This window comes from Haliaeetus leucocephalus, unplaced genomic scaffold (genome assembly GCF_000737465.1).
Source record: "Haliaeetus leucocephalus isolate CR32 unplaced genomic scaffold, Haliaeetus_leucocephalus-4.0 Scaffold151, whole genome shotgun sequence".
Classification (NCBI taxonomy): domain Eukaryota; kingdom Metazoa; phylum Chordata; class Aves; order Accipitriformes; family Accipitridae; genus Haliaeetus; species Haliaeetus leucocephalus.
This window is the reverse complement of record NW_010972587.1, coordinates 9,662,633-9,686,391: the sequence shown is the minus strand read 5'-3', so window position 1 is coordinate 9,686,391 and position 23,759 is coordinate 9,662,633. Positions and strand designations below refer to the sequence as shown.

The 23,759-nt window shown below is 37.6% G+C and overlaps 1 protein-coding gene across 1 annotated transcript; it reads left to right on the top strand.

Annotated features, from left to right (window-relative positions):
• The first annotated feature begins 1,590 nt into the window (after positions 1-1,590).
• MGAT4C (MGAT4 family, member C) lies at positions 1,591-9,503 on the top strand. The gene is made up of 3 exons (XM_010561842.1): positions 1,591-1,719; positions 6,336-6,483; positions 8,347-9,503. Exons 1-3 carry the CDS (start codon positions 1,591-1,593, stop codon positions 9,501-9,503), a joined length of 1,434 nt encoding a protein of 477 aa, XP_010560144.1.
• Positions 9,504-23,759: the final 14,256 nt, after the last annotated feature.

The window sequence follows — 23,759 nt, the reverse complement described above, 5'->3', positions numbered from 1 at the left end:
CTAATCAGCCCACTGCAATTCAGCCCACCCTCAAATAAATAGGGACAGAAATCTATATTGTTATTATTTTAATTTTTTCTCCTTTGTGCAACATGTAAGTTGTTCTTACTCTCAACCTGGTGATTTTAAAATCATTCTGTGTACAACCGGTGTCCAGTTCCTCTTGAATCTATACAGGCAAAACCTTGCAGTTAAATTTGCGTTACGAATACTTGATGTATTTACCTCCCTGTTCTCTAGAGTCTAATGGACTCATATTTTTTACTGTTAGATATATTTAATCAGTTTGGCAAAACAAATATAGATTGAATTCTGCACTTGGAAGGTTTTTTGTTATTAGGCCAGAAAATTTTCTATATGACATGACATATCTTTTATGGAACTCCTAATTTGGCCTATTTTGCATCAGTTTAGATGTTTGGTACTTTCAAAAATGAAGGTGTTTAAATGCAGGGTTTAGCCACTGCACATGCAGTGCTATTTGCTACTTCACATAGGCTAGCTTTAAACTCTCCATTTGTACATGACTTCTATATATTAAATTTGATAGAAAAATCAGACATTTTTATGGACAATAGCCAAAATACATTTGTACTTAAACAAATGAGAACATGAATAATGAGCTTATAATCTACTTTTGAGTTAAGAATCTCTTAAGAGTTTGGGCAGTCTGATCTGGAGTCTGTTTCTTTAGTTTGTGGCCAGATCTTATTCAAAAACATGTAGTCCTTCACAGGTTAATGCTTATGATTTGGTAGCCAAGAACAGCATTCTTCTTGTTTTAAATAGTAAAATGACTAAACTGAATACGTAACATTGTGATTTGATTAGACAGTCCTCTTTCTTGATCTTGAATTGAACTACTGAGTGGCTTTCTGATCCTCTACACCACCCTTATTTGACTGATTCATCTAATTGGGGCAATAGGGACTTCCCAGTGCTCTGCTTAGATGTGTCTGGTCTAAGGTAGACATCCACCTCTCTCCTTCTGGAGAAAATGATGCCTCCAGTGAGAGTTTTTCCATCCTAGTACAGAGATCTAAGGCTAAGGGATGCTGCACAGTCTTGCTACTGCCTCCGCACCGCAGGGAAGGTACATCATTTGTGCCTGGCAGTTCTGGCATCCAGAACACTCCTATTGGCAATGATACTGAGTCAGGCAATAGCTTCTTCCTTGCCCTTTGGCCTGAGCTGTCTTTGGAAGGAGACACAGGTACACAGGTACATCATCTTTCACCATCAAGTTGGAATCTGACAGTTATACATGGGAAACTGAACTGCTGATGCATTCCTGCTACAGTGACATCATAATTCCAGCCTAAAATGGGTAGGACAAAGTGTGCTTTTTTCTTTACTGACCAAAAAAAAAAAAAAGGAAGCTTAAATTATAGTTAAGATTGTAAATTAAACTTGAAGATGACAGTGTTTAAATGAAATTAATTCCACCTTAAAATGTGTAGTCTATGTGTGTTTGAAGGGATTTGATGCACCTAAAGGTAAGTTCTTTTGCTGTCATGTTTATCAGATGGGCAGTTCTTGTAATACTGTGGTTTTCTTTCATAGGTGACACTACTGTATGCCTTTCTTCACATGAGACACAGCTTGAAATATTTTGATAAGATGAGATGCTTGCGGAAACGATCAGCAGTGTCATTCTTAGGAGTCCTTGTCATTTGCTTGCTGTTCATGAACTTGTACATTGAAGATGGGTATGTTTTGGTAAGTTTCTTAGATGGAAGAAATGATCCTGGAACGACAGAACAAGACACATCCCTAGTTAAGCAGTAAAGTTCATAATTCCTGCAATTCCCCTGTTAGTGTACCATTAACAGTGAGGTATTCTCAAAATGTGTCCTTTTATGATGAAGCGATGTTATCGATGTATACTGCACACAGGGTGTGTCAGTAAGACCCAAACAGTCCCTTTCACAGAAGTAAATATGTCATTGTTTATTGGAAGTATGGAAGATAATGAATGTAGCAAAACATGGAGATATCTCAATCAGGTATCTTCCTTTGAGTCAAAACTTCCCCTGTATTTTCCATACTTCTGGATTTCCCTCAATTTTAATGTTGTAAATTGCCTACATTTGAAATATTCATGTGAGCTAGGAGCTCCTTCTTCAGTCCGCACTGCAGATCTCACCTGTGAATACTGTATTACACAATACTATAGAAATACAATTATAGAAGAGAACTTACACTAATTCCATATGTTTTAAGATCCTTGCATGAATAATTTCTTTTTAGTGCTTTCATTTTGTGTTTTTCTCACTTTCTGTATCTCAGATTTGAGTCTGGTGGGTTCAGTGCTACAGCATTAACAATTAGACATAAATGATACCTAGTGTAAGTTTATGACTGTGAAAAAGATTTATGGAAGGGTTTGTGTTAGGAATTTCAACAAGTAAGCTACCAACAATGTAATGTAGCTCTACAGTTTATATGTAACCTAAGGGTGTCTCGGTGCTGAATGCCAAGTAAGCCCTGAAGACTCAATCAATGGATTGAATTTCCAGTTATTCGGAGGTTGGACTGGGCCCAGTAAAAGAACATGGTAGCTTAATAACTGGAGCTTGCAAATAGTAAAATGACTAAACTGAATATGTAACATTGTGATATGATTAGACAGTCCTCTTTCTTGATCTTGAATTGAACTACTGAGCGGCTTTCTGATCCTCTATGCCACCCTTTGTCTGATTCATCAAACTGGGACAGTATGGGCTTTCCAACATTCTGAAAGGTGAAGTCCGATCTCAGCTGGATCTGAAAAAAACCACTATAGTGTGAAAAAAGTGCAATACACAAGCAGTAAAATCTTTACATTAATTTATCAGAACCATCGATAGTGATTTTAATTTAAAATATTTCACTTATAACATTATAACTTTATTTATAACATTACTTATAACAATATTATAAATATTTACAATATTATTCAGACCACACTAGTACTTTTTACTTTTTTTTTTACCATTGAAAAGATAGCCCATGCTTCTAGCATCTTGCTCCATTACAGACGTATTGCTTTCTCTAACAGTACTTGCACTAAGGTTTTGCACTATGTTTTATTTATTCATCATTTCTTGGTTGTGATTGAATTTGACATGGCTTATCACACGATTTTTTTTTTCCAGTGGTATTTTCCTTGATGCTTCTTCTCTGTTCACTAATTGCTTCAAAGTCCCCCAGATGTTTCTGAAAGTGCTTTTATTATCACTGCTAATGGTGTTCCTCTTGGTTTGTTTTTGAAATCTTTTCCTCTCCTATTTGCCAGCTCCCCAGATGGCTCCATGTCTTATTCTTAATTTGCTCTTTTTCCCCCCTTTTTTAGAAATTCACTCTCTTTCATTGCTTCTCTCATCACAGTTCTGGCATGTTTGCATTCATGTAGCTCCCAGCCAAGTCTCTTGCCAAGTCTCTTGACAGTTCTCCCAGGTCTCTTGATACCTTTATGGTCCATCAAGTGTTTTTCAAATGTGTTAGGCTGTTGACTTTTTAGTTTATTTATTTATTTTTATTTTCAACTTTCCTGACCATGTCTGACAGCTCCGTTAACTTGTCTGGTGTGTTTTCTCTGCTGAGGTAAAAGATGAGCAGTTTCAGTGTTGGCGGTGAGGAGAGATACACTTGGGGATAGCTTTCAAGGACACCAGGCTAACCAGTTCCCCCTGGGGAATGGGAATCTGAAAGTCCTCGGAGCCCTGACGGCCCTCCAACTTTCTAATTGTAGCCAGTCTCCTGCTGGAGTATCTCCTGATGGTAGCTGATAGAGGAAGGCAACCCACCCTGAGTTTGTCTCCCAGTCTCAGGCAGCAGGCTGTGCGAGGGGATGCAGGGCTGGTATCTCTTTCACCAGATGTAAGACCAGATGAGTGGCCTTTTTCGGGATCTTAGAATATCAAAGCAAGATTCGTTGCAGCAAATCTTCAGAAGGGAGAGGAGAACTTTTCCTTTTAGCTCAGAGGCTTTCACATGTCTGAAGAATCTCTTCACTGTTTTCTGCAGGGCATTTGCTGTGGAAATAGAAAATAAGGGCCCACCTGGGAAACTTGCTTAAGTACGTTTGATAGGAGGTATGCAGTGCTGATGCATGTGTGTCAGCAGAGCAGTTTAAGGTGCTTCATCTGCAGCATGGGAACCACGTCTGATCAAATATTTTTAAGACATACTGAATTAATATAACCAGATATCACAATATTTCCAGTGGTTTTTTTATACATATTCTGAGTTGTAGGTGAACTGTAAGTGAAGCATGCCTTCTGCACTCTTCTATGAATACTAATAATTATTTGGGGCACTGTGGAAACAATAGTACTATTGGAGCTAACACAGCATTCTTAGCAGAGCAGAGTATCTCTATAAATAATGGAGAACTTCTGGCACCTTGTCCCATGGCACCCACAGGAATCTCCCAAGCTCCAGCAAACACTGGAATGTAAGTTAGAGGTTAGTTAAGAGATGAAAGCCAGAACCATCATAGAAAAATTAGAGAAGACAGCTAAAGAGAGCTAATCAAGCTCTTCAGCTTCACTGACCTCTGCATAGTAGTCAGAGGTAGAAGAATCAGATTTTAAATGTTTTGAAAAATCCATATTTTTATTTTGCTTTTCATTCAAGAAGGAATGAAACCAACAACAATTTTTTTAAAAAAAAAAAAAAAAGATTGTTAGCCACAAAAGGCATTTCTTAAAGAGAAAAAAAAAAGAACATTTTTGTGGTCAGTTTAAATATTTTGCTTGTTAAAATCAAAACATTTTGTCCTGACATTCTCTTTTTCTAAACATTTTGAAACTTTTTATGTAGAAAAACCTCAGCAGAATGGTTTTCCATTTCCAAAACCTTCTTATGAAACAAAAAATTTTGGTGCTCCATTCTGGAACCAATGACACATAATGTTTTGACATTAAAGAAAGGCTGGTTTTAAAAAAAGAAAGTTTTTGGACCAGTCCATTTTTTTCCCCATTTGACAGTTTTCATGGAAAATCTCCTGAAGTTTTGGTGCACTCTCTTCCTAGCCCATTGAGTTACATTTTAATCTGGAATCTGATCAACATAAACCTTTCGCTCATAACTTATGAGCAAATGCAAGGCAGCACAGCAGCACTAGAAAGAAATTACTGGAGAGACATTGCAGATCAAGAGAGCGTAACAGTGCGGGTAGATGCCCCTGGATGTCCGCCAAAGACCTTTTCTAAGCTCGGAAGTGGATTATTTACTACTTCTATGAAAGAAAAATAATGAACTTAAAATGAACCTAGGATCAGTTTACAGAAATATTTCTTTGTGCTATAAAATATATCTTTGACACATTTTTGAACATTCATACCATTAAATATGAGTGCTGTTTACTGTTTCTGTGTTTGTTCTTGTTAGCGGCAGTACTATCACTGCGCAATGCTCCCATTTAATGACAGATTAGTGTGTTAACATACTGTATCTATCAGAAGAAATTAATTCATTCATACACTGGCCTCTTGTCAGACTAGAATCAAGCCATGTAAATTAAATAAGCATTCCTACCTTTAAATTCAGTCTCATGACACGACAACTCGTTAGGTATTTTCCCTCTTCTTCAGGACTAAGGAACAGCCCTGAGACCCAAGTGAGCTTATGGATAGGGCACTGCTGATGAAGCCGCTCCTTCCCTTGAGTGACTTTACTACGGCTAGGGAAGCCTCTTGGAAGAAAGAGAGAGGAGAAGGAGGCAGGAAGAGGAGGGGTGGTGATAAATTTGCCTTTTTTCTATACCACCAAACAGAGCTCACCAACTCCAGAGAAAGCCTTGGCTGTCTGGATGATCACATGCATTTCCTCTTATCACAAATCTGAGCCGGAGCTACTCAGAAAAATGGCAAAATGAGCCAGATGCCAGGATCTAGTTTCGTCTTTCCTTTGCAACAGTTTTGGTGGGTTTTTTTTAATCACTGAAAATATTTTCAAAAAATCTCCCCCACTTCTCCATGTATGAAAATTATCTCATCTGTTGCTGACTGATGCTTTCTTATCCCTATTTTGAATACCGCAGCATTTTTTGGCAATAATTTACTGTTTGCAATCTTTCCAGAGTTTTTGTCCAAAATATTTTTTTTTCTTTTCCTGTTACCGTAATCTGAAGGGTTATGGTAGATTTTCTGTAGCCAAAAATGTATGATATTCAGTAATGGGTTTTTAAAAAAAATGAGGTGACATCTACATGCTTTCACGAAAGCTGACACTGAAAAATGTTATTCTTGGAAACCTGCCTGTCCGTGTTTCCTCTCTGGCTGGCATTCACAAATGTGTTTCTCTCTGTCTCTCTCCCTCTCCTATTCTTTTTGTTTTCTCACTAATAGGAAGGGGACAAGCAATTAATCAGAGAAACAGCCACGCACCAGCTCAACCCAGAGCGCTATGTTCACACTTTTAAAGATTTGTCTAATTTCTCAGGATCTATAAACATTTCCTATCGCTACCTAGCTGGCACGCCTTTGCCAAGGAAAAGTAAGTAACTGCAATCTGAATGTTATGAAATGAGGTGATTTAAAAATGGGTGAAATCCATATAGTCCCTGGGGTATTTCTAGGCAAGAGGGGCTGAGTTAAGCAGTGAGGATCTCAGAGGGTTAGTGGGACAGCTCGCTCGCTCTGCGTAGGCAGTTCCTGGGCAGCTGCTCGGTCAGTCCTGACAGTGACTTGCCCGGCAGCCTGGTCACCTTCTGACCACATTGCTGACTTGTAGTCGTCTTGCAGGCAGCCCCTGGATGGTCTGTGCGAGCCGATTTTTGTGCATCTCCCCCCAGGCATGAGGGAGATGATTTAGAAAGCGGGAGCAAGGCAGGTGCTGGTGGTGCTCTGCAAACACCCTCTGAGACCGTACTGTCGGCCTCTGTCTGTAAAACCAGTAAATCCAATCTAAGGTATGCTTGGGATCACCTAGCTACACCCATCAGGTCCCCTGTTCTGCTGGTCCAGCAGCTGTGAATGGATGTCCGTGTTGCTTTAGCTGTGATAATGAGGGAGGTGAATTGTGCCATTATGGGGACAGTAAAGGAGGATTCTTCTCGCAGATGGACAATCTAGTTATTCTAACTTCAGGCAGGGTTCAAGACTTTCATCTTGAAGTGAAATATGGCCATACCTAGCTTTTAGACAGGTGTCCTTTGGGTTCCAAATCAATCATTTCACCAACATAAACAAGGCTCAGAAGTCCAAGCACAGAAGGTAAAATAAAATCGTCTGTGAGGTGTTGATCTTCATAGAAAGCTATAAAGTAAAGTTTGTTCAAATTAGATCTGAGAAATTTGGGGCTGTGTAGGCAGCATAAATGGCTTCTGGGGGTTGTACTTCACTGTACAACTGCATTTTGAGCAGACTTAAGCCTCAAGGGAAACTCTGAATCACTTTATCAGAGCAGTCTTTTACAAAGTGCAATATTTTTAAAAAGTTGGGGTAGGTTCAACTAAAGTACGCCCTGTCAATTATAAAGTCTTAACTTTTTTTACATCAGAAGTTATAAAAATAGAGATACATTAGCAAATCTCTGAAAAAACTGGTTTGGACTGCTAGAAAAAAATGCAATGGCAGTAACTCCAAAACAGCAGAGATTAAAATTCTTCCCTTATAATTAAGATGCATCTCTCCCTAGAAAGATGTAACAGCATTAAAAATTATTTATACAAGCACAGGTATGTAGTAGTAAGTTCTCTTCTACTTTAAAATAGTATCTAAATGACATCTTGTGAGAGAGAGTTCCCTGTAAGATGCTCAGTGAGTCCTGAAAGAGGGTTAGGAGAACTATTAGCAAGCAAAAATTGGACAAATTCAGTTAAAAATGAACATGCAGAAAAAAATTATCCATGCAACATTCATAAAACTGTAAAGTTATGCATAAGTGTAACTAGTCTTGTAGAGTGCTTAAAATGGTAAGTTTGGCAATTTATAGCTCACGTTTTTGTGCTGCATTTCGTAGCTCCTTGTTTTAAAAGTATTGTGCGTATCATATCTCATAATCCCCTTTCTTTTAACAGATTTTACATCCTTATCATTGTGGGTTTCCTCTACCAGGCACATACATGCACATTGCTTTGGCTTTTGTCCACTACGTGCCATTCCTTGCAGTTAACAAGTGAATGTTTAATGCAATAGTCTCCATATGTCTATTTGCTTGCAATATGATTCTTCTTTCATGAAAAGGCAATAAATGTCCTTCGTTGCATGCAGCTTCATAAGTTCACACCCCAAATTTCTCAGTCTTCACCATTCAAAAGGTTTATTTCATATAAGCACAGCTCTGGAGGATAGCTTTGTGGCGAAATGGTTTCCAATGTCAGATACTCAGGTTTTGTTTGAATTCTCTGTTGTACAGGGTATCTTACAATTGGGCTATCCTCTGTGAAACGGAAAAAGGGAAACTACTTGCTCGAGACCATCAAGTCCATATTTGAGCAGTCAAGTTATGAGGAACTCAAAGAAATCGCAGTGGTAGTGCAGCTGGCAGATTTTGACTCAGCCTGGTGTGAAGGGATGGTCCAGGATATTTCACAGAAATTTGCACATCACATAATTGCGGGCAGATTAATAGTTATTCACGTCCCTGAAGAATATTATCCTGTACTGGATGGCCTCAAGAGAAATTACAATGACCCAGAGGACCGTGTGAAGTTTCGATCCAAACAAAATGTAGATTATGCTTTCCTTCTTAACTTCTGTGCTAATCTTTCTGACTACTATGTGATGTTAGAAGATGACGTTCGCTGCTCAAAGAATTTTTTGACTGCTGTTAAGAAAGTAATTACCTCACGAGAAGGATCCTACTGGGTGACTTTGGAATTCTCCAAACTGGGGTACATTGGAAAGCTTTACCATTCCCATGACCTCCCACGCCTGGCCCATTTTTTGTTGATGTTCTACCAAGAAATGCCTTGCGATTGGCTGCTCATCCACTTTCGTGGGCTGTTAGCTCAGAAGGAAGTGATACGTTTTAAGCCATCTCTTTTCCAGCACATGGGATACTACTCGTCTTACAAAGGAGCTGAAAACAAGCTAAAGGATGATGATTTTGAAGAGGAATCTTTTGATATCCCTGACAACCCACCTGCAAACTTGCACACCAACATGAATGTATTTGAAAACTATGAGGCAAGCAAGGCTTACAGCAGCATTGATGAGTACTTCTGGGGCAAAGCTCCTTCTACAGGAGACTTCTATGGGATTGTATTTGAAAAGCCCATTAAAATCAATAAAATTAAAGTTGTCACTGGAACTGAAGACCGGCAAAATGACATTTTGCATCATGGGGCCCTGGAAGTAGGAGAAAAGATCGTAGGGAGTAAAAAAGGGAGACAGTGTACTACTTACTTGAGACTAGGGGAATTCAAAAATGGGAATTTTGAAATAACAGATGTAGAGCACAAAGTTCTGTTTGATATTAACTGCATGAGAATACTTGTTACCAAAAGTCAAAAAGAATGGCTGATCATTAGGAGCATTAGCGTCTGGACTTCTCAAATGCCAAATCAATAAAGCAAAACCACCTGAGAAGGTACAGAGTGCATACAATCAGCTGGGTCCCAACTGGTGCCATTCTCCAGAAAAACTGACATTTCCAACTCTTCACTAGAGACACGGAAGATCTGGGGAAATCACAAAACAAGCAAAGCAATTTATTTTTTACTAGTTTGGCCAGGCAATATACAAACACTTATTTGTTGACACTTTTGAATTTTATAGGAAATGCAAAGTTCTCGAACCTCTCTTGAGATCTTGAACCCCTTTTTTATTATCATTTCTCTGTAAGAGAGATCTTCTGGACTAAACAGAACAAAACAAAACATCCTATAATTACCAAAAGGTTTAAAGCTATGACCAGTACGTTGTGAAAAGAAATTGGATTGCACCTTACGCACATATAAATTTAAAATGTTTTGGTAGTATGCGTTTGTACAATAGTTGGTGATGTGTTTCTTATAAAGGCAGTTGTGACAAGGAAATCTGTCCTGAAACTGGCAGTTTCATTCTGAGCACTGTAATAAAATAGTGTGGCTAATCATTGCAACTTCTTTTCAAAAGGGAATGTATGTAAAATTATAAATCTGACATGACAACTATGTAAAAAATAGATAATTGCATCTGTTATTCTGTCTCAACAAATATCCTTTGTTCTTTTTCCTGGGTCCTTTCACTGAAACGAGCACTACTTGGATTCTTTGTTACTTAGGGGACCAATTTACTCTCCTTATTCGAACAAAATGCCTCACAGTAAGCAAGCATTCTGCTTGAGTACAGATGTCGCTATCAAACCCAAGCACCTCAAGGACAACACTGTTCTCTAAGACAGGCATCTTAACAGACCTCAGCTTCAACATTCCCTGTTCCTTTACAACATGCAGAACTCCCTTTGATTTTGCACACAGCTGAGTACTACAGCATGTTTTCCAAGGACTGTTATGCCTTCCATATCTACATGTCCAGGCCATGTATGATACAAACGTGAAGTGTACCAGTTAATCAATTGGAGGTGAACGTAATTACCAGTCTTTCCCAGATGATCCTAGCCAATAGAGCAGATGCAAAAGGAAGAATCCTGAATCAATGAAAAATTAAAATGTTTCTAAATTAGTTGGGTTTTTTTTCCTTCAGTTTTCTAATTATCATGTTAGTTTTGTAGACATCTTCCCACTGCCTCTGGTTATTCCTTGTAAGCTTATTTTGCCTAGCTTTAGCAGGAAAGTACCCTCAGTCCTCATGACTTCAGTGTCAACTCTGGACTTTTAGTGCAACACACAGGGAGGCTGTAGAGCTGTATGATTTATACTATATGCATACATTTGCATTAGCAGAATCTCCAGCCTCTCTCAAGTAGACACACTAAGAAATCCATGAGTATCAAGTGTGACACAGATGAACAGTGTATTGTCAGTCTCCTGAATACTGTGCTTATCATCTAACTGCATGTATGGGTTTTAGTGAAACCTGGAAGGCAAGGATTAAATTTCAAGAAAGCCTGCACTGACCAAGAGTGAACTAACTACTGTACTCAATACATCCAAACCTAACATGGCTATTTCAGAAAGGTAAATTATTCAAAAATCTACACAAAACAGCAATGGAATGGCTTTTCCTGGTTCATAAATCCTGATAAATTCAGGTCCAGGTTTGGCAAATCCCCCAATACAGAGGTAAGGTACATTTTAAAATAAATCTTCTGGTATATGCTTCTACATAATTCAGAAAAGCATCCTTTTCTCAAAGAAAGTCTTTGTTTCTTTGTTCCTTAAGACACACCAAAACCTCTATTCTTCATCTACATATCTTCAGTAAAATAGATTAAAAGTGGCATACATGTTCAATCTGAAAAGGAAAATAACTTTCTTTTAAAATGAAAAATAAATGCTAATCTCAGATGATTATAAATACTTATGAAGGACTTGCTTTTTAGCAGTGATCTTCCATGACCACCAAATAATTAGTTGATAATTAGTCATTAATCAACACCAGTTTTTTTTAATGAACTGTCATTCTTCTATTTTTCCTTTCCTTGATCATTAACTATTAGTGCCAAAACAAACATACCTGTGTTAACCAGGAACATTACCTTTACTTTTATTCAGAAATGCAGTATGTCCAAACCAATCTTCTAAACTGGAATGGAAAATATACTCAATCCCAAGGTTTAAAATGTTCTTGTAATCAAAACCATGCACAATATGAATGGCTAGTACAAATTAAATGCTCTCAACATAAGCCCAAAGTAATTTCAATGGTATTTTTTAATTAGGAGCTGAACAAAACTGCTTTCATTTTTAAAACAACAGTAGTAATGAATCTCATCTTCGATATCATGGCTTAGCAGTGAGAACTCTCATCTGGCTGTTACCAGACTGAGAGGGTCAAACCCACAAATGCCAAGTGAATGCCCTCAAAGGAAGCTTTCCTTGGGTGTGGATAGTGGTATGTGCTGGGAATGAGAGGCATGCACCACCCTTCCTGTTGAATTTGAGTTGATTTGGAAAAAATAATTAACAATACATTTATTCCAGGAGAGGCAAGTATGCAGTTCTGCAAGCTAGTGTTTTGAGACTCACCTTTGTACATGGGTCCAAGCTCCTCCTTCACAGAATGCGTATTTTATCCAACTCATTCACATGAAAAAGGTTGCCAGATTTTGAAAAAAAACCCCAACCAAACAAAAAACAGCAAAAACTGGTTTTCAGACAGATTTCAGAAAGATGTATTTGAAGATACATTTTTTTCTTCATGTGCTAAGAAAAGTGATTGCCTTCTGAAGAGGAAATATTTAATCAGACATGGATTTGTTCACTAATACTTCTCAAACTTTGAATTTTCCTTTTTTTCACTGATGAAGCAAAAGATTAGTAGCATCACAAAGCTCCATTCATTGGTGTATACAGTTGGTTCTGTTGATGTGTATTTCCTGTTTTCATTTGTGGACTGAACGTCAGTATTTTCATACCGAAATGCCAACAATACTGAAAATATTACACTGTGGTCTGCACACTGAGGGATCTGTTCTTCACTAACATAGGTGTATTGGTCCTACTGGCACTGTTTGGGATTCCTCGTTGTATAATGTCCTCGGGCCTTTTTTTCTTTTCTGAACTAAAAGCCAGTTTGTCATCTACCTTTCTTCACATAGTGTAATCCCTCTGACATAGAGAATTTTGGGGAAGTGAAATACTACTCACTGTGAATTAAAAGAAGAACTGAGCCCTTAGTTTAGTGCAGAATAAACAAAACCAGAAGCAGTAACTTTCAGGCAAAACAGTTTTAGCATATTTACTATATGTACTATGATAAAGATAATTCACTAAGGTGCTATATGAATGTGTTATTTTTAGATCAATGTTCAAACATGATGCTGTGTTTTACTCTCTGCTCAGTATTCTCTTGTGTTAGACACTAATGGTTTTGTTTTTATAAAGGGAAATGGGGAACTTGTTCATTATTGAATTATCAAAAGTTAAATAAACAGCAAACTATAACACCTTAGAAAATACTTCATCTGGAAAACTATTAAAGGGAAAAAAAGCTATGGTTAACCATCTTAAAAACTGCAGATGCAATCAGCTTTCATTGTGAAGCATTTCAGAGATTCTGATGGAAATGATAGTTCTTACTACTCTCATGTTAAATTTGCAGTTCTGTTAGGCTACGTATCAATAAGTATTAAATTATGAGTAGTAAGGCAGATCATGTATCATGAGCTCAAGCAGTGTCATATCCTCAAATGGTACAGTATAGTGTTTTGCAAAACACAGGTGGAAAATTCAGATGTATTATAATGAAAACAAATTAAGTGATTTTGATGTCATATTCTATATACAAAGACAAATGAATTGAAACGTCTCCACCACTCCATCAACTTGTCAGATAAAGTAAAACAGGGGGCTTCATCCTTGTTCTTCTCTGCTTAGTCCTTGGAGATGAAAACTACAAAATTTTTACTCCTTTTTGTGGAAGCAGGATTGACCTATATATCACAAAAGGCTGAAAATGTTGATTTTTGTAAAATAACTATTCTTTTGATATACACAAATACTTGTCTTATCTTCTCCATTTTAGTTTTAGCCATCCAGGAAGGCTAAAATGAAAAGTCTCCAAACAGATGAATTTTGGTATCTCCAGATGGCATTTTTCAACTTCTTGCCTCTTTTACTAGTTTTGTCACAGCAAATACATTCTGTGACATCTAGGCATTCGTGCCCTTTAACAGCACAGTCAGGGATGTAGACTAAGGCTTGATTGCTGCTTCTGCTGTAAATGGAGAGAAAGAGGAGCACGTCCAGGGTCATCTCAGCGTACAATGGTTGTCTAAGACATGTTTCTCTCTGCTGACTATGGTGGGAGGCTATGCAAGGGATTTGGCCTGAACATTCATTTCCTAGATAATCAGGGATAGAGGAGATCTGTTTCTTTTGCATGATTACACATAATAGGTATAAATCTAGACAAAAACATATGATACATATAAACTTTTACAGATAATTTCCTATCAGCAGCACCACTTTTCACAGCAGGCATGTTCAGTATCTTCTTCATAAATACTGTCTTGCAATTTCAATGAAGATAATTTGTTCGGCTTTAAAATAAGGAATATGAATCTCCACCTTGAAGCTAAAGCATTATTTATTACATGTTAGTTTAACAATGAAATTAAGTACAGAGAAAGATTAATTACAATAACATCTCCGTAATAGTAGTCTGTTGTTAAATTGGCATAAAATTGAATTGGCATCTGGGCAGATACTAGTCTATTTTTCAGCCACATTTCTAGACGTTTTTCAACTGACATACTACCTACTACAAATTCTCAAATAAAATTCCACTTTGTCCTGACAGTTGTAAAAAGGCTCTTAAAATTCCATGTAGAACTTGAAAGTACTTTCAGTAGGGTTATATTGCTAATTAAACCCTTTGCCAGCCCTTTGCTGGGCTTATGTAAGAGTTTCACATTTAATGAGTAAAGCTGAACATCAAAAGCTGATGCTCATTTCCTCCGTTCAGCTGGTTAAATAGCTGCCTTCCCTCTTTCTTCCTATTTACTCATTAACATTGGTTTTGCTTTTGCCAGTTCAGGAAAACCTGCCTGGCAGCCATGGAAATCTCAGGCTGTGAGTTCTCAGTCTCAGAGGTTCTGTGTTTGTACTTCATGAAATGTTGCCGTTTCTTAATGGACAACGTACCATTTTTTGAAAACCAGCACAAGCACAGTGTTCAGTTTCTTGGGCTCTCTCGGTGTTATTAGAGTGGGGTTTCTTCCTAGATAACTGCATTGAGCAAAGACATTTAAAAAGGCATTACCAGGAAAAAAAATAACTGCTATGCAAAAGACCTACTTCTAATTTTTAAAACCAGGTTCAAAGGTTTCTTTGTGATCAGGCTTCATCTATCCTGGCAATTTAAGTAGAAAAGATGAAAACACCATGATGGCAAGAAAAGGTTAAATAAATATTATGTGTGTATATTTCTGCTGTATGATTGCACTTAAACTAACTTAACATTTAAAGGTGGTTGTTTGTCAGAGTATCATCATTGTATTAACCCTTTTACAGCAAAAGGGAGCCCGTGATGGCCCCTCGAACTGCTCTTTTTTGCCATCTTAATAAGAATAATAGATTTCAGCTTTCAAAAGCATTGCCTTGGGCATGCACACTGATGTGGTACACAAAGAACAAGACTGGCCGCCTGTCCAGCCTGCTGTGCCGCAGCGCAAGAATTCTTTTGGCCACCAGGGGGGGGGGGGGGGATGACGTAACAAGGAGCAGTTACTATCCTTGCTACAGTACCTGTAATATTTTTGGAAATAAATGTAAGATATGAAAAGACCCTTTGGCTTAATGCCCTTCTCTTTAACCACAGTACTATTCAGTTTTCTTTTGACTGTAGATACCACATTTTCATTTGTTTAACTTGGGCCAAAAGTGCATATAGCCCAAGAGGAAAAAGCACACTTTAAAGGCAATTTCACAATGAGTTATTGTATACTTTGCTTTCTCAAATGTATGTTCACCTAGTTCTGATAACCTGGATTTAGAGTTCCTGCTCAAACTGAAGTCTAGAGCTACAATTTAAAATGTTCTGGCTTTTTTTCCTTAGTATACCTTGCACCACTAAGAGCAGAGCTCTTAAGGCATAAGTTAAACCCTTACACCAACATTTGCTGCTACTGAAAATCCCTTGCTTTGCGCTGATGCCACTTGGGATATTTCAGTTCATCTGCAACTATAGAGTCTATTCTAATTTCATGTTACACTTTCACCAGCACACACAGGCATTCCCTCCCTCTCTCTTTAATTTCAATACTGAATAAATGAACATCATCTTAGGTAAATATTGTCAAACCACTTTCACCTTCGTTCAGGAAACTGGGACTGTTACTGTCATTTATTTCTCAGAATTACTTCCTTCATTTGGCCATTGCTCACTATATTTAAATGCCACATCTGCTGAGAAGACAATAAGCATGCTATAATGAGACACCCTTTTAAGGCAGAAGTGCTAATTCTTTTTTGCCATATAACTCTAAGGGTGCACTATTTGATTTTGTCAAAATTATATGCATACCTTTTTACCTCCATAAAAATCTCATAAAGCAAACTGGTTTTGTTAATCACTCCTGCAAATGGTTCCTGGCAGCACTCTGGTTTTGCATTTGCAAAGTGAGCCAGGTTTCTCTCCTTCCCAAAGCTGAATAGTGTCTTTCAAGGAAGAAAAAATAAAAACCCCAAACAGGTCTTCTCTCTAGTGGGTGTCTGCTGCCTTTCAAAGATGCAATTTCTTCTGTATGTTTCCTCCCTTCTCTCCCTCAAAATTGTATATTAAAATCACCATGTGGTCCTCCTTCTTCTTGATACCTCAACTCACTCCCATCGGCACACTCGTATTTTTCTTTTGGAAAGGGGTAGTTTTAGTTTACGCAGAAACTCTTATATTTGGGGAATAAATGACACAACAGAGCCAGCAATTTTTTTCAAAGATCCGTTATTTTTTTTAAGCATTCAAAATGAGATATGAAATATATTCCCTCCAAGGAGATAAAATATTTGCTCAAGCGTGTTCGTGTTAACTGCTCCTCACACAAAAACAAACAAACAAAAAGTCAGGTAAGGCTTTTTAGGTAACTAAGCGTGTGCATGTGTGTACATAAGTGCATTGATAAAAATGTTGCAAAACCCCACATCTATAGCTGCCTTCTGCACCAAAGACTTTAAGCTCCCTGGCCAAGGAGAGAAACCATTTTCTGATCAAAGCAGTGTGTCAGAAATAATTTGGACATTAACTTTTCTACAGTTAATCACTCTTTCTTCTGATACTAAGCCAATTCCATAGAATATAATCTCTTGGGTAATATCTTTTGCCAAGCTGTTGCATGTATTTTGTAAACAGATGTTACTTTTCCTGAATATTGATTATAATTAATACACTTACCTGGACCATACACTATTGATAAAATATTTTTCTTGTCTTGTTCTATTTGAAAGCTTATTTTTTTCTCTTTTAAACTGAGGAAATATATTTGTTATTTTCAATAACTTTAGCATAAACATTCTAGAACAAGGGAATAGGAGCCACGTGTATTCTGGTATGAAACTGGATTCTACCATTGTACTTATAGCGTATTTGAGAAAAGGTATTTAAGCCATAAAAGGATATTTAAGCATTTACCTGTTCTATAAAACACTAGAGTATCTTTGTTTCAGGACTTTGTGAGAAAAAAATGCACAACTAAGACCATATTATTAGAAAAATTCCCTTTCCCAAACTTTCATTTTTTTCTGCCAGCAGCAAGGCATCACGTTTCTCCAGTTCTGCTTCATGAAACGCAGTTTCTTTGTATCATGCATTTCCATCACCTCCAGAAAATTAAGTCAGATCCCCATCAGGTTAGTATGCATTTAGTTCAGTGAACTTTTATCTTTTTATGCTTATTAAAGATTGCACAGCATCTTCCGCTGTCCTAAAGAAGAAAATATTGTAAAGTTCTGGTCAATATGTCTCCTTGTTTTGATAATTAGTGGCTAGTAGTTGTTCTTATTTATTTATTTTCATAGAGATAGATTTTCTGAGGAAAAAATGGATTTTGTTTCTACACCACCTATTTTTGTCATCATGTTCTTCATACTCAGATTTTGCTACTTCTTCTTTCACTGCAGGCATACACACAGTGAAAAAACCAAATAAACAGAAAGGCATTGTAAGCAATAGGTTTCTGGTAGAGAGGGGAGCATGAGAGAGTTTGAAGCTGTCTTAGATATTTCAAGTTCAGTACAAAGAAAGCTAAAGAACATTTTCTCCTGCTGCCCTGCCTTTTCCCTGTGACATTTCTTCCATTTCATGTGCCTCTGCGGATACGTGATCTAAAGCTCACCGCACTTAGTGGGAACTTTTCTGTTAACTTCGCACTACTTTGCTATGCCACTTCAGCTATAAATCTTCTGTCATGTAAGCCAGCTTGCTTTCCGGTCGAACTACACCGTGCTGTGCAGATATACCCTCTAGCTGCCTACATGGTATTAAATCTGGGATAAATTACTAAACCAGCAAACATTTATGCAGATGTTTAAGTTAGAGAGGTGTCTACTCCTGCTGAGATTGGCTACTGGAGCCAAACTTGGCACGCTACATCACCGAGAAGAATCCCTGGGCGCGCGTTACTGCACCATCGGCCCCGACTCGCAGCCAGCCAGCTGACAGCTACGGTGGTGTAAAACCTTCCCACTCGCCAGCTTTTGTTGTATTCCCCTCACTTTGCTTAAAGTTACAGCCCCAACAGTGGAGCCGGTGGAAGAGAAGAGCTCAGCAAAGCCACTGCTCGAGCCACTGCTCGTCTTTGTGCAAACCGACTTTCATCAGGATTTTAAATATTCTGGCAGGCTGGGCGGCGTTGCCCCACGCTGCCTTCTGCTCCTGCCCCACTAGGCAGTAGTGGCTGGTGGGGAGCTGGTTGTACAAAGCCTTCAGCTGGCCCTTAAAACAGGCTTTTTTTCTTTTTTTTTTCACATTTTCTTCCCTACACAAAACAATCCTTCTTGCCGTTATTTGTGGAGCTATCGCATTTTAGTGCAGCAAGTTTTTGAATAGCAAAGTAATGAAGATAGTAAGGAAAGAAAAGAAAAAAAAAGCTTTTACCTCTAAAGTTTCCCAAATTAGTCATTAACAATAGGTCAGACCCAGTAACAAATCAGGAGACATTTTTTTCCATTAAATTTAGCTTGCTTTTGGTTGTTTTTTTTCTCTCACATTTATTAGTTGCAGAGGCAAATAAAATTGAAAAACAACAGCAAACCTTTCCCACCCTTCCTTCCCAGTTTGTATAGATTTAGAACTTTTTAATATTTACCCACATGGAAACATCTACCATCTGGTGAGCATACTTTGGTCAGACACTCTTCTCCCAGTAGTCAGGACGTCTTGGAAAAATTCCTAGTTCCTAAAAATGAAAGCAAACCTTTGTCTGTGCCAGGACAGTTTGTGGGCCAGATGCTTATCTGAATTACCCTGGTGCAAATAACTACTTCCAGTACTGGTTGAAAAACAAAAGCTATACCTAATTTTTTTCCTTCTTGATTTTATTTTCTTCAATTTAATGCTGTAATTAAATAGACCAAGATGATTAAAAAAGCCTCAAATGCCTTTTAAGGGGAACAGGATCTTTAGTTTAACTCAGAGTAAGAAACCGGAGACTTAAATTCCCTTCTTTCTCACAAAAGCAAGTGCTAAAGCAGATTTCCCAAGAATTTGAACCTTTGAATCTCAGGAACCTGGAACAAAGCCTCCTTCCTCCTTCCTCATCTCAGTATGGAGTATAGAAAAGCACCTTTCCTCCAAAAGAATCTTTATTCCAAAGGGCAAAATTAATAATTTCATAAATGGGGTGTACATCTACTAAGACTCTTATGAGAGTTTCTCCTGCTTGTCCCACACTTCTAAAATGCTGCACTCAGTAGCTTAACTGCCTTCACTACACTTGCGTTAATAGACCTAGTTTTCAGGTTCTGGTCTTTAATGACATAAAATTTCACAATCAGGAATTGTTTCTGTTCTCCCTGTTTGCTTCAATTCACTGAAGTTTTCAGACAAAAATGTGAGAGACACAAAGAAACAATTAGGAAAAATGTTTATAGCCTTCAGGAGAACTGTTCATTTTTTATCCCTTTTGTTGGAAAACAGATCTTTTCTCCCATATGGCACCTCAGAACAGAGTTTTTGGCACTCAGACTGCTATTTGCAACATATTCCTAAGTGCTAATGCACCTTTTTTTTTTTTCCCTTGGCTGCTTTTTTTAGTTTTCTGTTGTGTCTAAACAATCACTGTCTGTTATGAACCCAAGGTGGTTTTTTGTGGTTGGTTTTGGTTTTTTTTTTCCCCCTTTTTTGGCTGTACTGGAATCCAGATGAATACATGCTAACAGCTTCTCTTTGGAGGTTGTCTTTTTCTTTTTTTTATCAGAATGGGAACTATTTGTAAGAAACAGTTCATCTGGTAAATAGAGCTTGTATTTTCTTTTTTACTACTACAAAAGAAAAGATACAGAAAGAAGTGGGGCTAAATTGCCAGAGCACTGCTACTGAAAGGCATTTTTCCTTTGGAATGCTCTGCCATGGTTTGGTAGTGAGCTTGTAGGGTAGCACAGTGGCTTACATCTAAACAGGATAAGCAGAGAAATGACTTTAGCTTAAACTACTCCTCAAGCCTGTAGGTAGGAATTCCACAGCCGCTGAAAAGGAATCAGATGCAAGAAGGAACAGTCAGTAACAAAGCAAAGGATGACTCAGGTGTTTCTAGTGCTCCTAAAATATTCTATAATTTTAAATATTTCAAACTTAATCCAAAGACCACTGAAATTAAAAGGAGTGTATGCCTTCATTTCAACAGCTCTTTGATCACATCCTGATTTGAAAATTATCTCTAATCATTAAACTTAGTGTCTTAGTGATGGCACTTTGAGACAGTAGCCATGAAAACAAAACACTGTTGGTATTGATGTTTTTTAAGAAATCCTATTCAGAGTTATGCAAAATGTAATTAAAATCAATTACCACCATTTTTCCTAAGCTGAAAATAGGGTTTTGTGGTCCTGTTCCACTTCTGTTCCTGTCTTTCCACCACCTCCCTGCACTGTGCTGGTATGAGTACCCAGTGAGTCAATGAATCAAAGAGAGGAATAAAATACGGATCATAACCAAGTGAGAAATAAAAACTTTGGTGTTAGTTCAGCTACCATTTGGCCATAACTGTGCTTGTGCTGGCAGAGCTGAGGGATTGGAGGTAATGTGATTCAGTTAGATGGAAAGACACTCTGTAGTTGGTGACTAAGCAGTTGTCTGTAGCCCCTGAGATATTTATAATCCCTTTCCTTTAGTGTCTGCATTAGCACAAATAATAATCTTCTTATTGTCTCAGATCTAAAGGCACAAAACCAGTAAATCAAGAGAAGGAAAGAAAAAAGTTTTAATACAAGCAGACGAAATAAAGCAGAGAAATACTAAGAGTTGCCACGACCATAAAGTAAAACTGTATCACAGCCATGAGCGGGCCCAGGTCTCCATGTCTTCTCATTGTTCAGCTGCAAATATTTTGTTTTGATTTTTCTTCTTCTTTGGCCTTTTATAATTGTACATAAAATGTAATCTCATGGTCATAAGAAAATCTGCCCAAAAATAGTCATCGCCTATTAGGTTATCTATCTTAAAAAGCAATTCCTGTAAATAAATTCTCTTTAATTTCATTCCGGTCTCCTGCTACATTTTTGCTAACTATCATTATAGACAAGCATTTTCCACAGTGTAAAATCATACTGATTTGAGAACTTCAGCTTGACATGCATAACTTAGGACTTATTTGAATACCAGGTATGGATTTTAAGTCTCCACAGCCAAAGAGGTGAATGCTGTTGCTAGCAGACTGGTAAAGACAGCTGAGTATAAACCAGGAGCTTTATGAATGAGTTAAGAAAATTAAAACCAGAAAACCTAAGAATCATGTTCCAGTTGTATTAAAAAAAAAATCTTCCAATTAGATCTCATAAGTCTATCAATTCTTTTCCAAAATTCATAAGCACATGAATATTTTTAATATATCCTAAAGGCATAAATGTAAATAAATGTGCATGGCATGTCCTCGATAATAGTCGATAGAGTGCATGAGCTTGCAGAGAATAGGCAGACACTACTGCAGGACCTTGGAGTTGTCCCAGTTTCTGTGTTTAGATGTCTACCTTCAGCGTATCCCACACTTCCCACTACCCTGTGAAGGTTCCCACTTCACCCAAGACACTCAAGAGTGTGAGCAGAAGACAATTGTGGAGACAGACTTCATTGCCAATAAACAAGTTTCATAGTGAAAGGATGCAAAGTTGTGGCAGTGTGGAAGGAATGTTGTGGGAAAAAACAGAGAGGAGTGTTTTTCAGCATAGTTGTAAACCTAGGGCTAGAAAACAGAAGAGTAATTAAATTAAGTCTTGTACAATTTTCTAATGTAATTTCCACACTCACCTGATTTTTTTAAGATTGAAAAGGACATTTGGAATTGCATAGTTTTGTAAAATAACTCCAATTTTCTGTCCGCAAGATGAACAGGAGCTTTCAGCTTTAAAAATAATGATAGAAAAACTCTGTTATAGGATGGGAGAGAGATTGTAAGGCTGGAAAGGATAAAACTACATCAATCCTTTCCATTTCATAGAAGGCTGGATACAAAAGTTATGACCTTTAGTAAAGCAATTTAAAAAAAAAATGACAAGGGTGGGAAAAAAAGCTTCTAGTGCAGCCAGGCCCATTGGGAGGCAAGTAGAGACTGAGAGATGTCAGAGAGCCACACCATGGATCAATATCAGATGGATTCAGGAAGGCAAGAGAGACTAGAGAAAATAGAGATGAAGAATGCGAACTGATAAACTTTACACTCACATGAATAACTTTCTCTGAATTGTCATTTAAAGAAGCCAACAATTCAGGCAAAATGATAGTTCCTATTTGTTCAATTTTTTTTTTTTTTTTTTTTTTGGTAATGTTCGAATAGAAAATAGTGAAGTCTAATGGGAGCTATGAAGTCAGGTTTGGAGATGCCAAATCTCTACTGGTATTACATGCAGATTTTCAGTGTGAAGGCTGGGTTCTGGGTTATGTGCATCTTGAAAGGACTAAAGCTGTGTTCGGTTAGGAAGATATTTTCAAATGAACGCAGTCTGTATGGGTGTTATCAGCCTACTCAATTGATTTCATTACACAGTCTCATTTTTTTAATCAAGAATTTCTTTTTTCTGTTTCAGATTAGTGTAAAAATATCAGAGATGTACTCACAATATCTCATATTTGCAATTTTGCTTGTTTTAAATTAAAAATTAAGAAAATCAAAGAGAAGGATGTGAAAAAAAAGAAAAGAAAAATAAGCTAAGCTTTCAGCATTTTCAAACAAATTTAACTTGATTCTGGTCAATAAATGGGAAAAGCTTGTAATTGTTCTTGGACAGGATTCATCTTCACAAGTATTGATGTTCAGTGCCATTTTAGATATTATTTGGTATATCGGAGACATCTGAAATCTAGGGTTGATCAATAGGCTCTGGCATCTTAGGTAATAAGCAGCCTTCAGAAGCGTCAGCTGGTGGCTAAGTATTACTATTATCCTTCAAGATAAAAAACAGCAATAAAACTCAAAGCAACCTAAGACTGAGGCATTTGGTTTAAGATAACCAGTGCAGGAGCACCTATAGTCTGTAGAGAGAGATGCTGTCTCCAGAGATCTGTTCACTGCATGCTGGGTTGAGTTAAGTGCCAAAGAGAGATGGCAACTTCTCGGATACTTCCCTCGCAAGAGGCTGTAATGGGACCTGGATGACTAGCTTAAACAAGACTTCCAGTTTTGAGTGGACTGATCGACACATATCTATGGTTTTATCTGTTAGTTCAATTTCTCTCCTCCAGACCTCCACCCCAAAGAGCATTCAAACTTATATTTTGAACTGAAGATGTTTGTTTCTCTACTTTTTCAAAAAAACCCAAAAACTTACTGCCAATTTGTTGTTTTACTAATTTCAATTCATTGTACAAAAGCTTGAGGATGGGTTTGAAAGGCTGCCCATTCTACCGTAACATCCTGTGCCTGGCTTTTATTTCACAGGCACTCATGTTTTGCCCTAATCATTTCAATGTGTGTATCTGCAAGGAACAGTGCATTAACTAATTAATGTTCTACATTATTAAACTCACTTTTCTTCATAACTTCCTTCCATATTCTAAGATTTGTCTAAAATAGTA

What these genes read in the sequence shown, in the direction of transcription:
- MGAT4C (XM_010561842.1), top strand. Translation starts at nt 1,591, where the DNA reads ATGAGACACAGCTTGAAATATTTTGATAAGATGAGATGCTTGCGGAAA. An exon ending in TTGAAGATGGGTATGTTTTG is followed by an intron (nt 1,720 to 6,335) that starts GTAAGTTTCTTA and finishes TCTCACTAATAG; the next exon opens with GAAGGGGACAAGCAATTAAT. An exon ending in CACGCCTTTGCCAAGGAAAA is followed by an intron (nt 6,484 to 8,346) that starts GTAAGTAACTGC and finishes TCTGTTGTACAG; the next exon opens with GGTATCTTACAATTGGGCTA.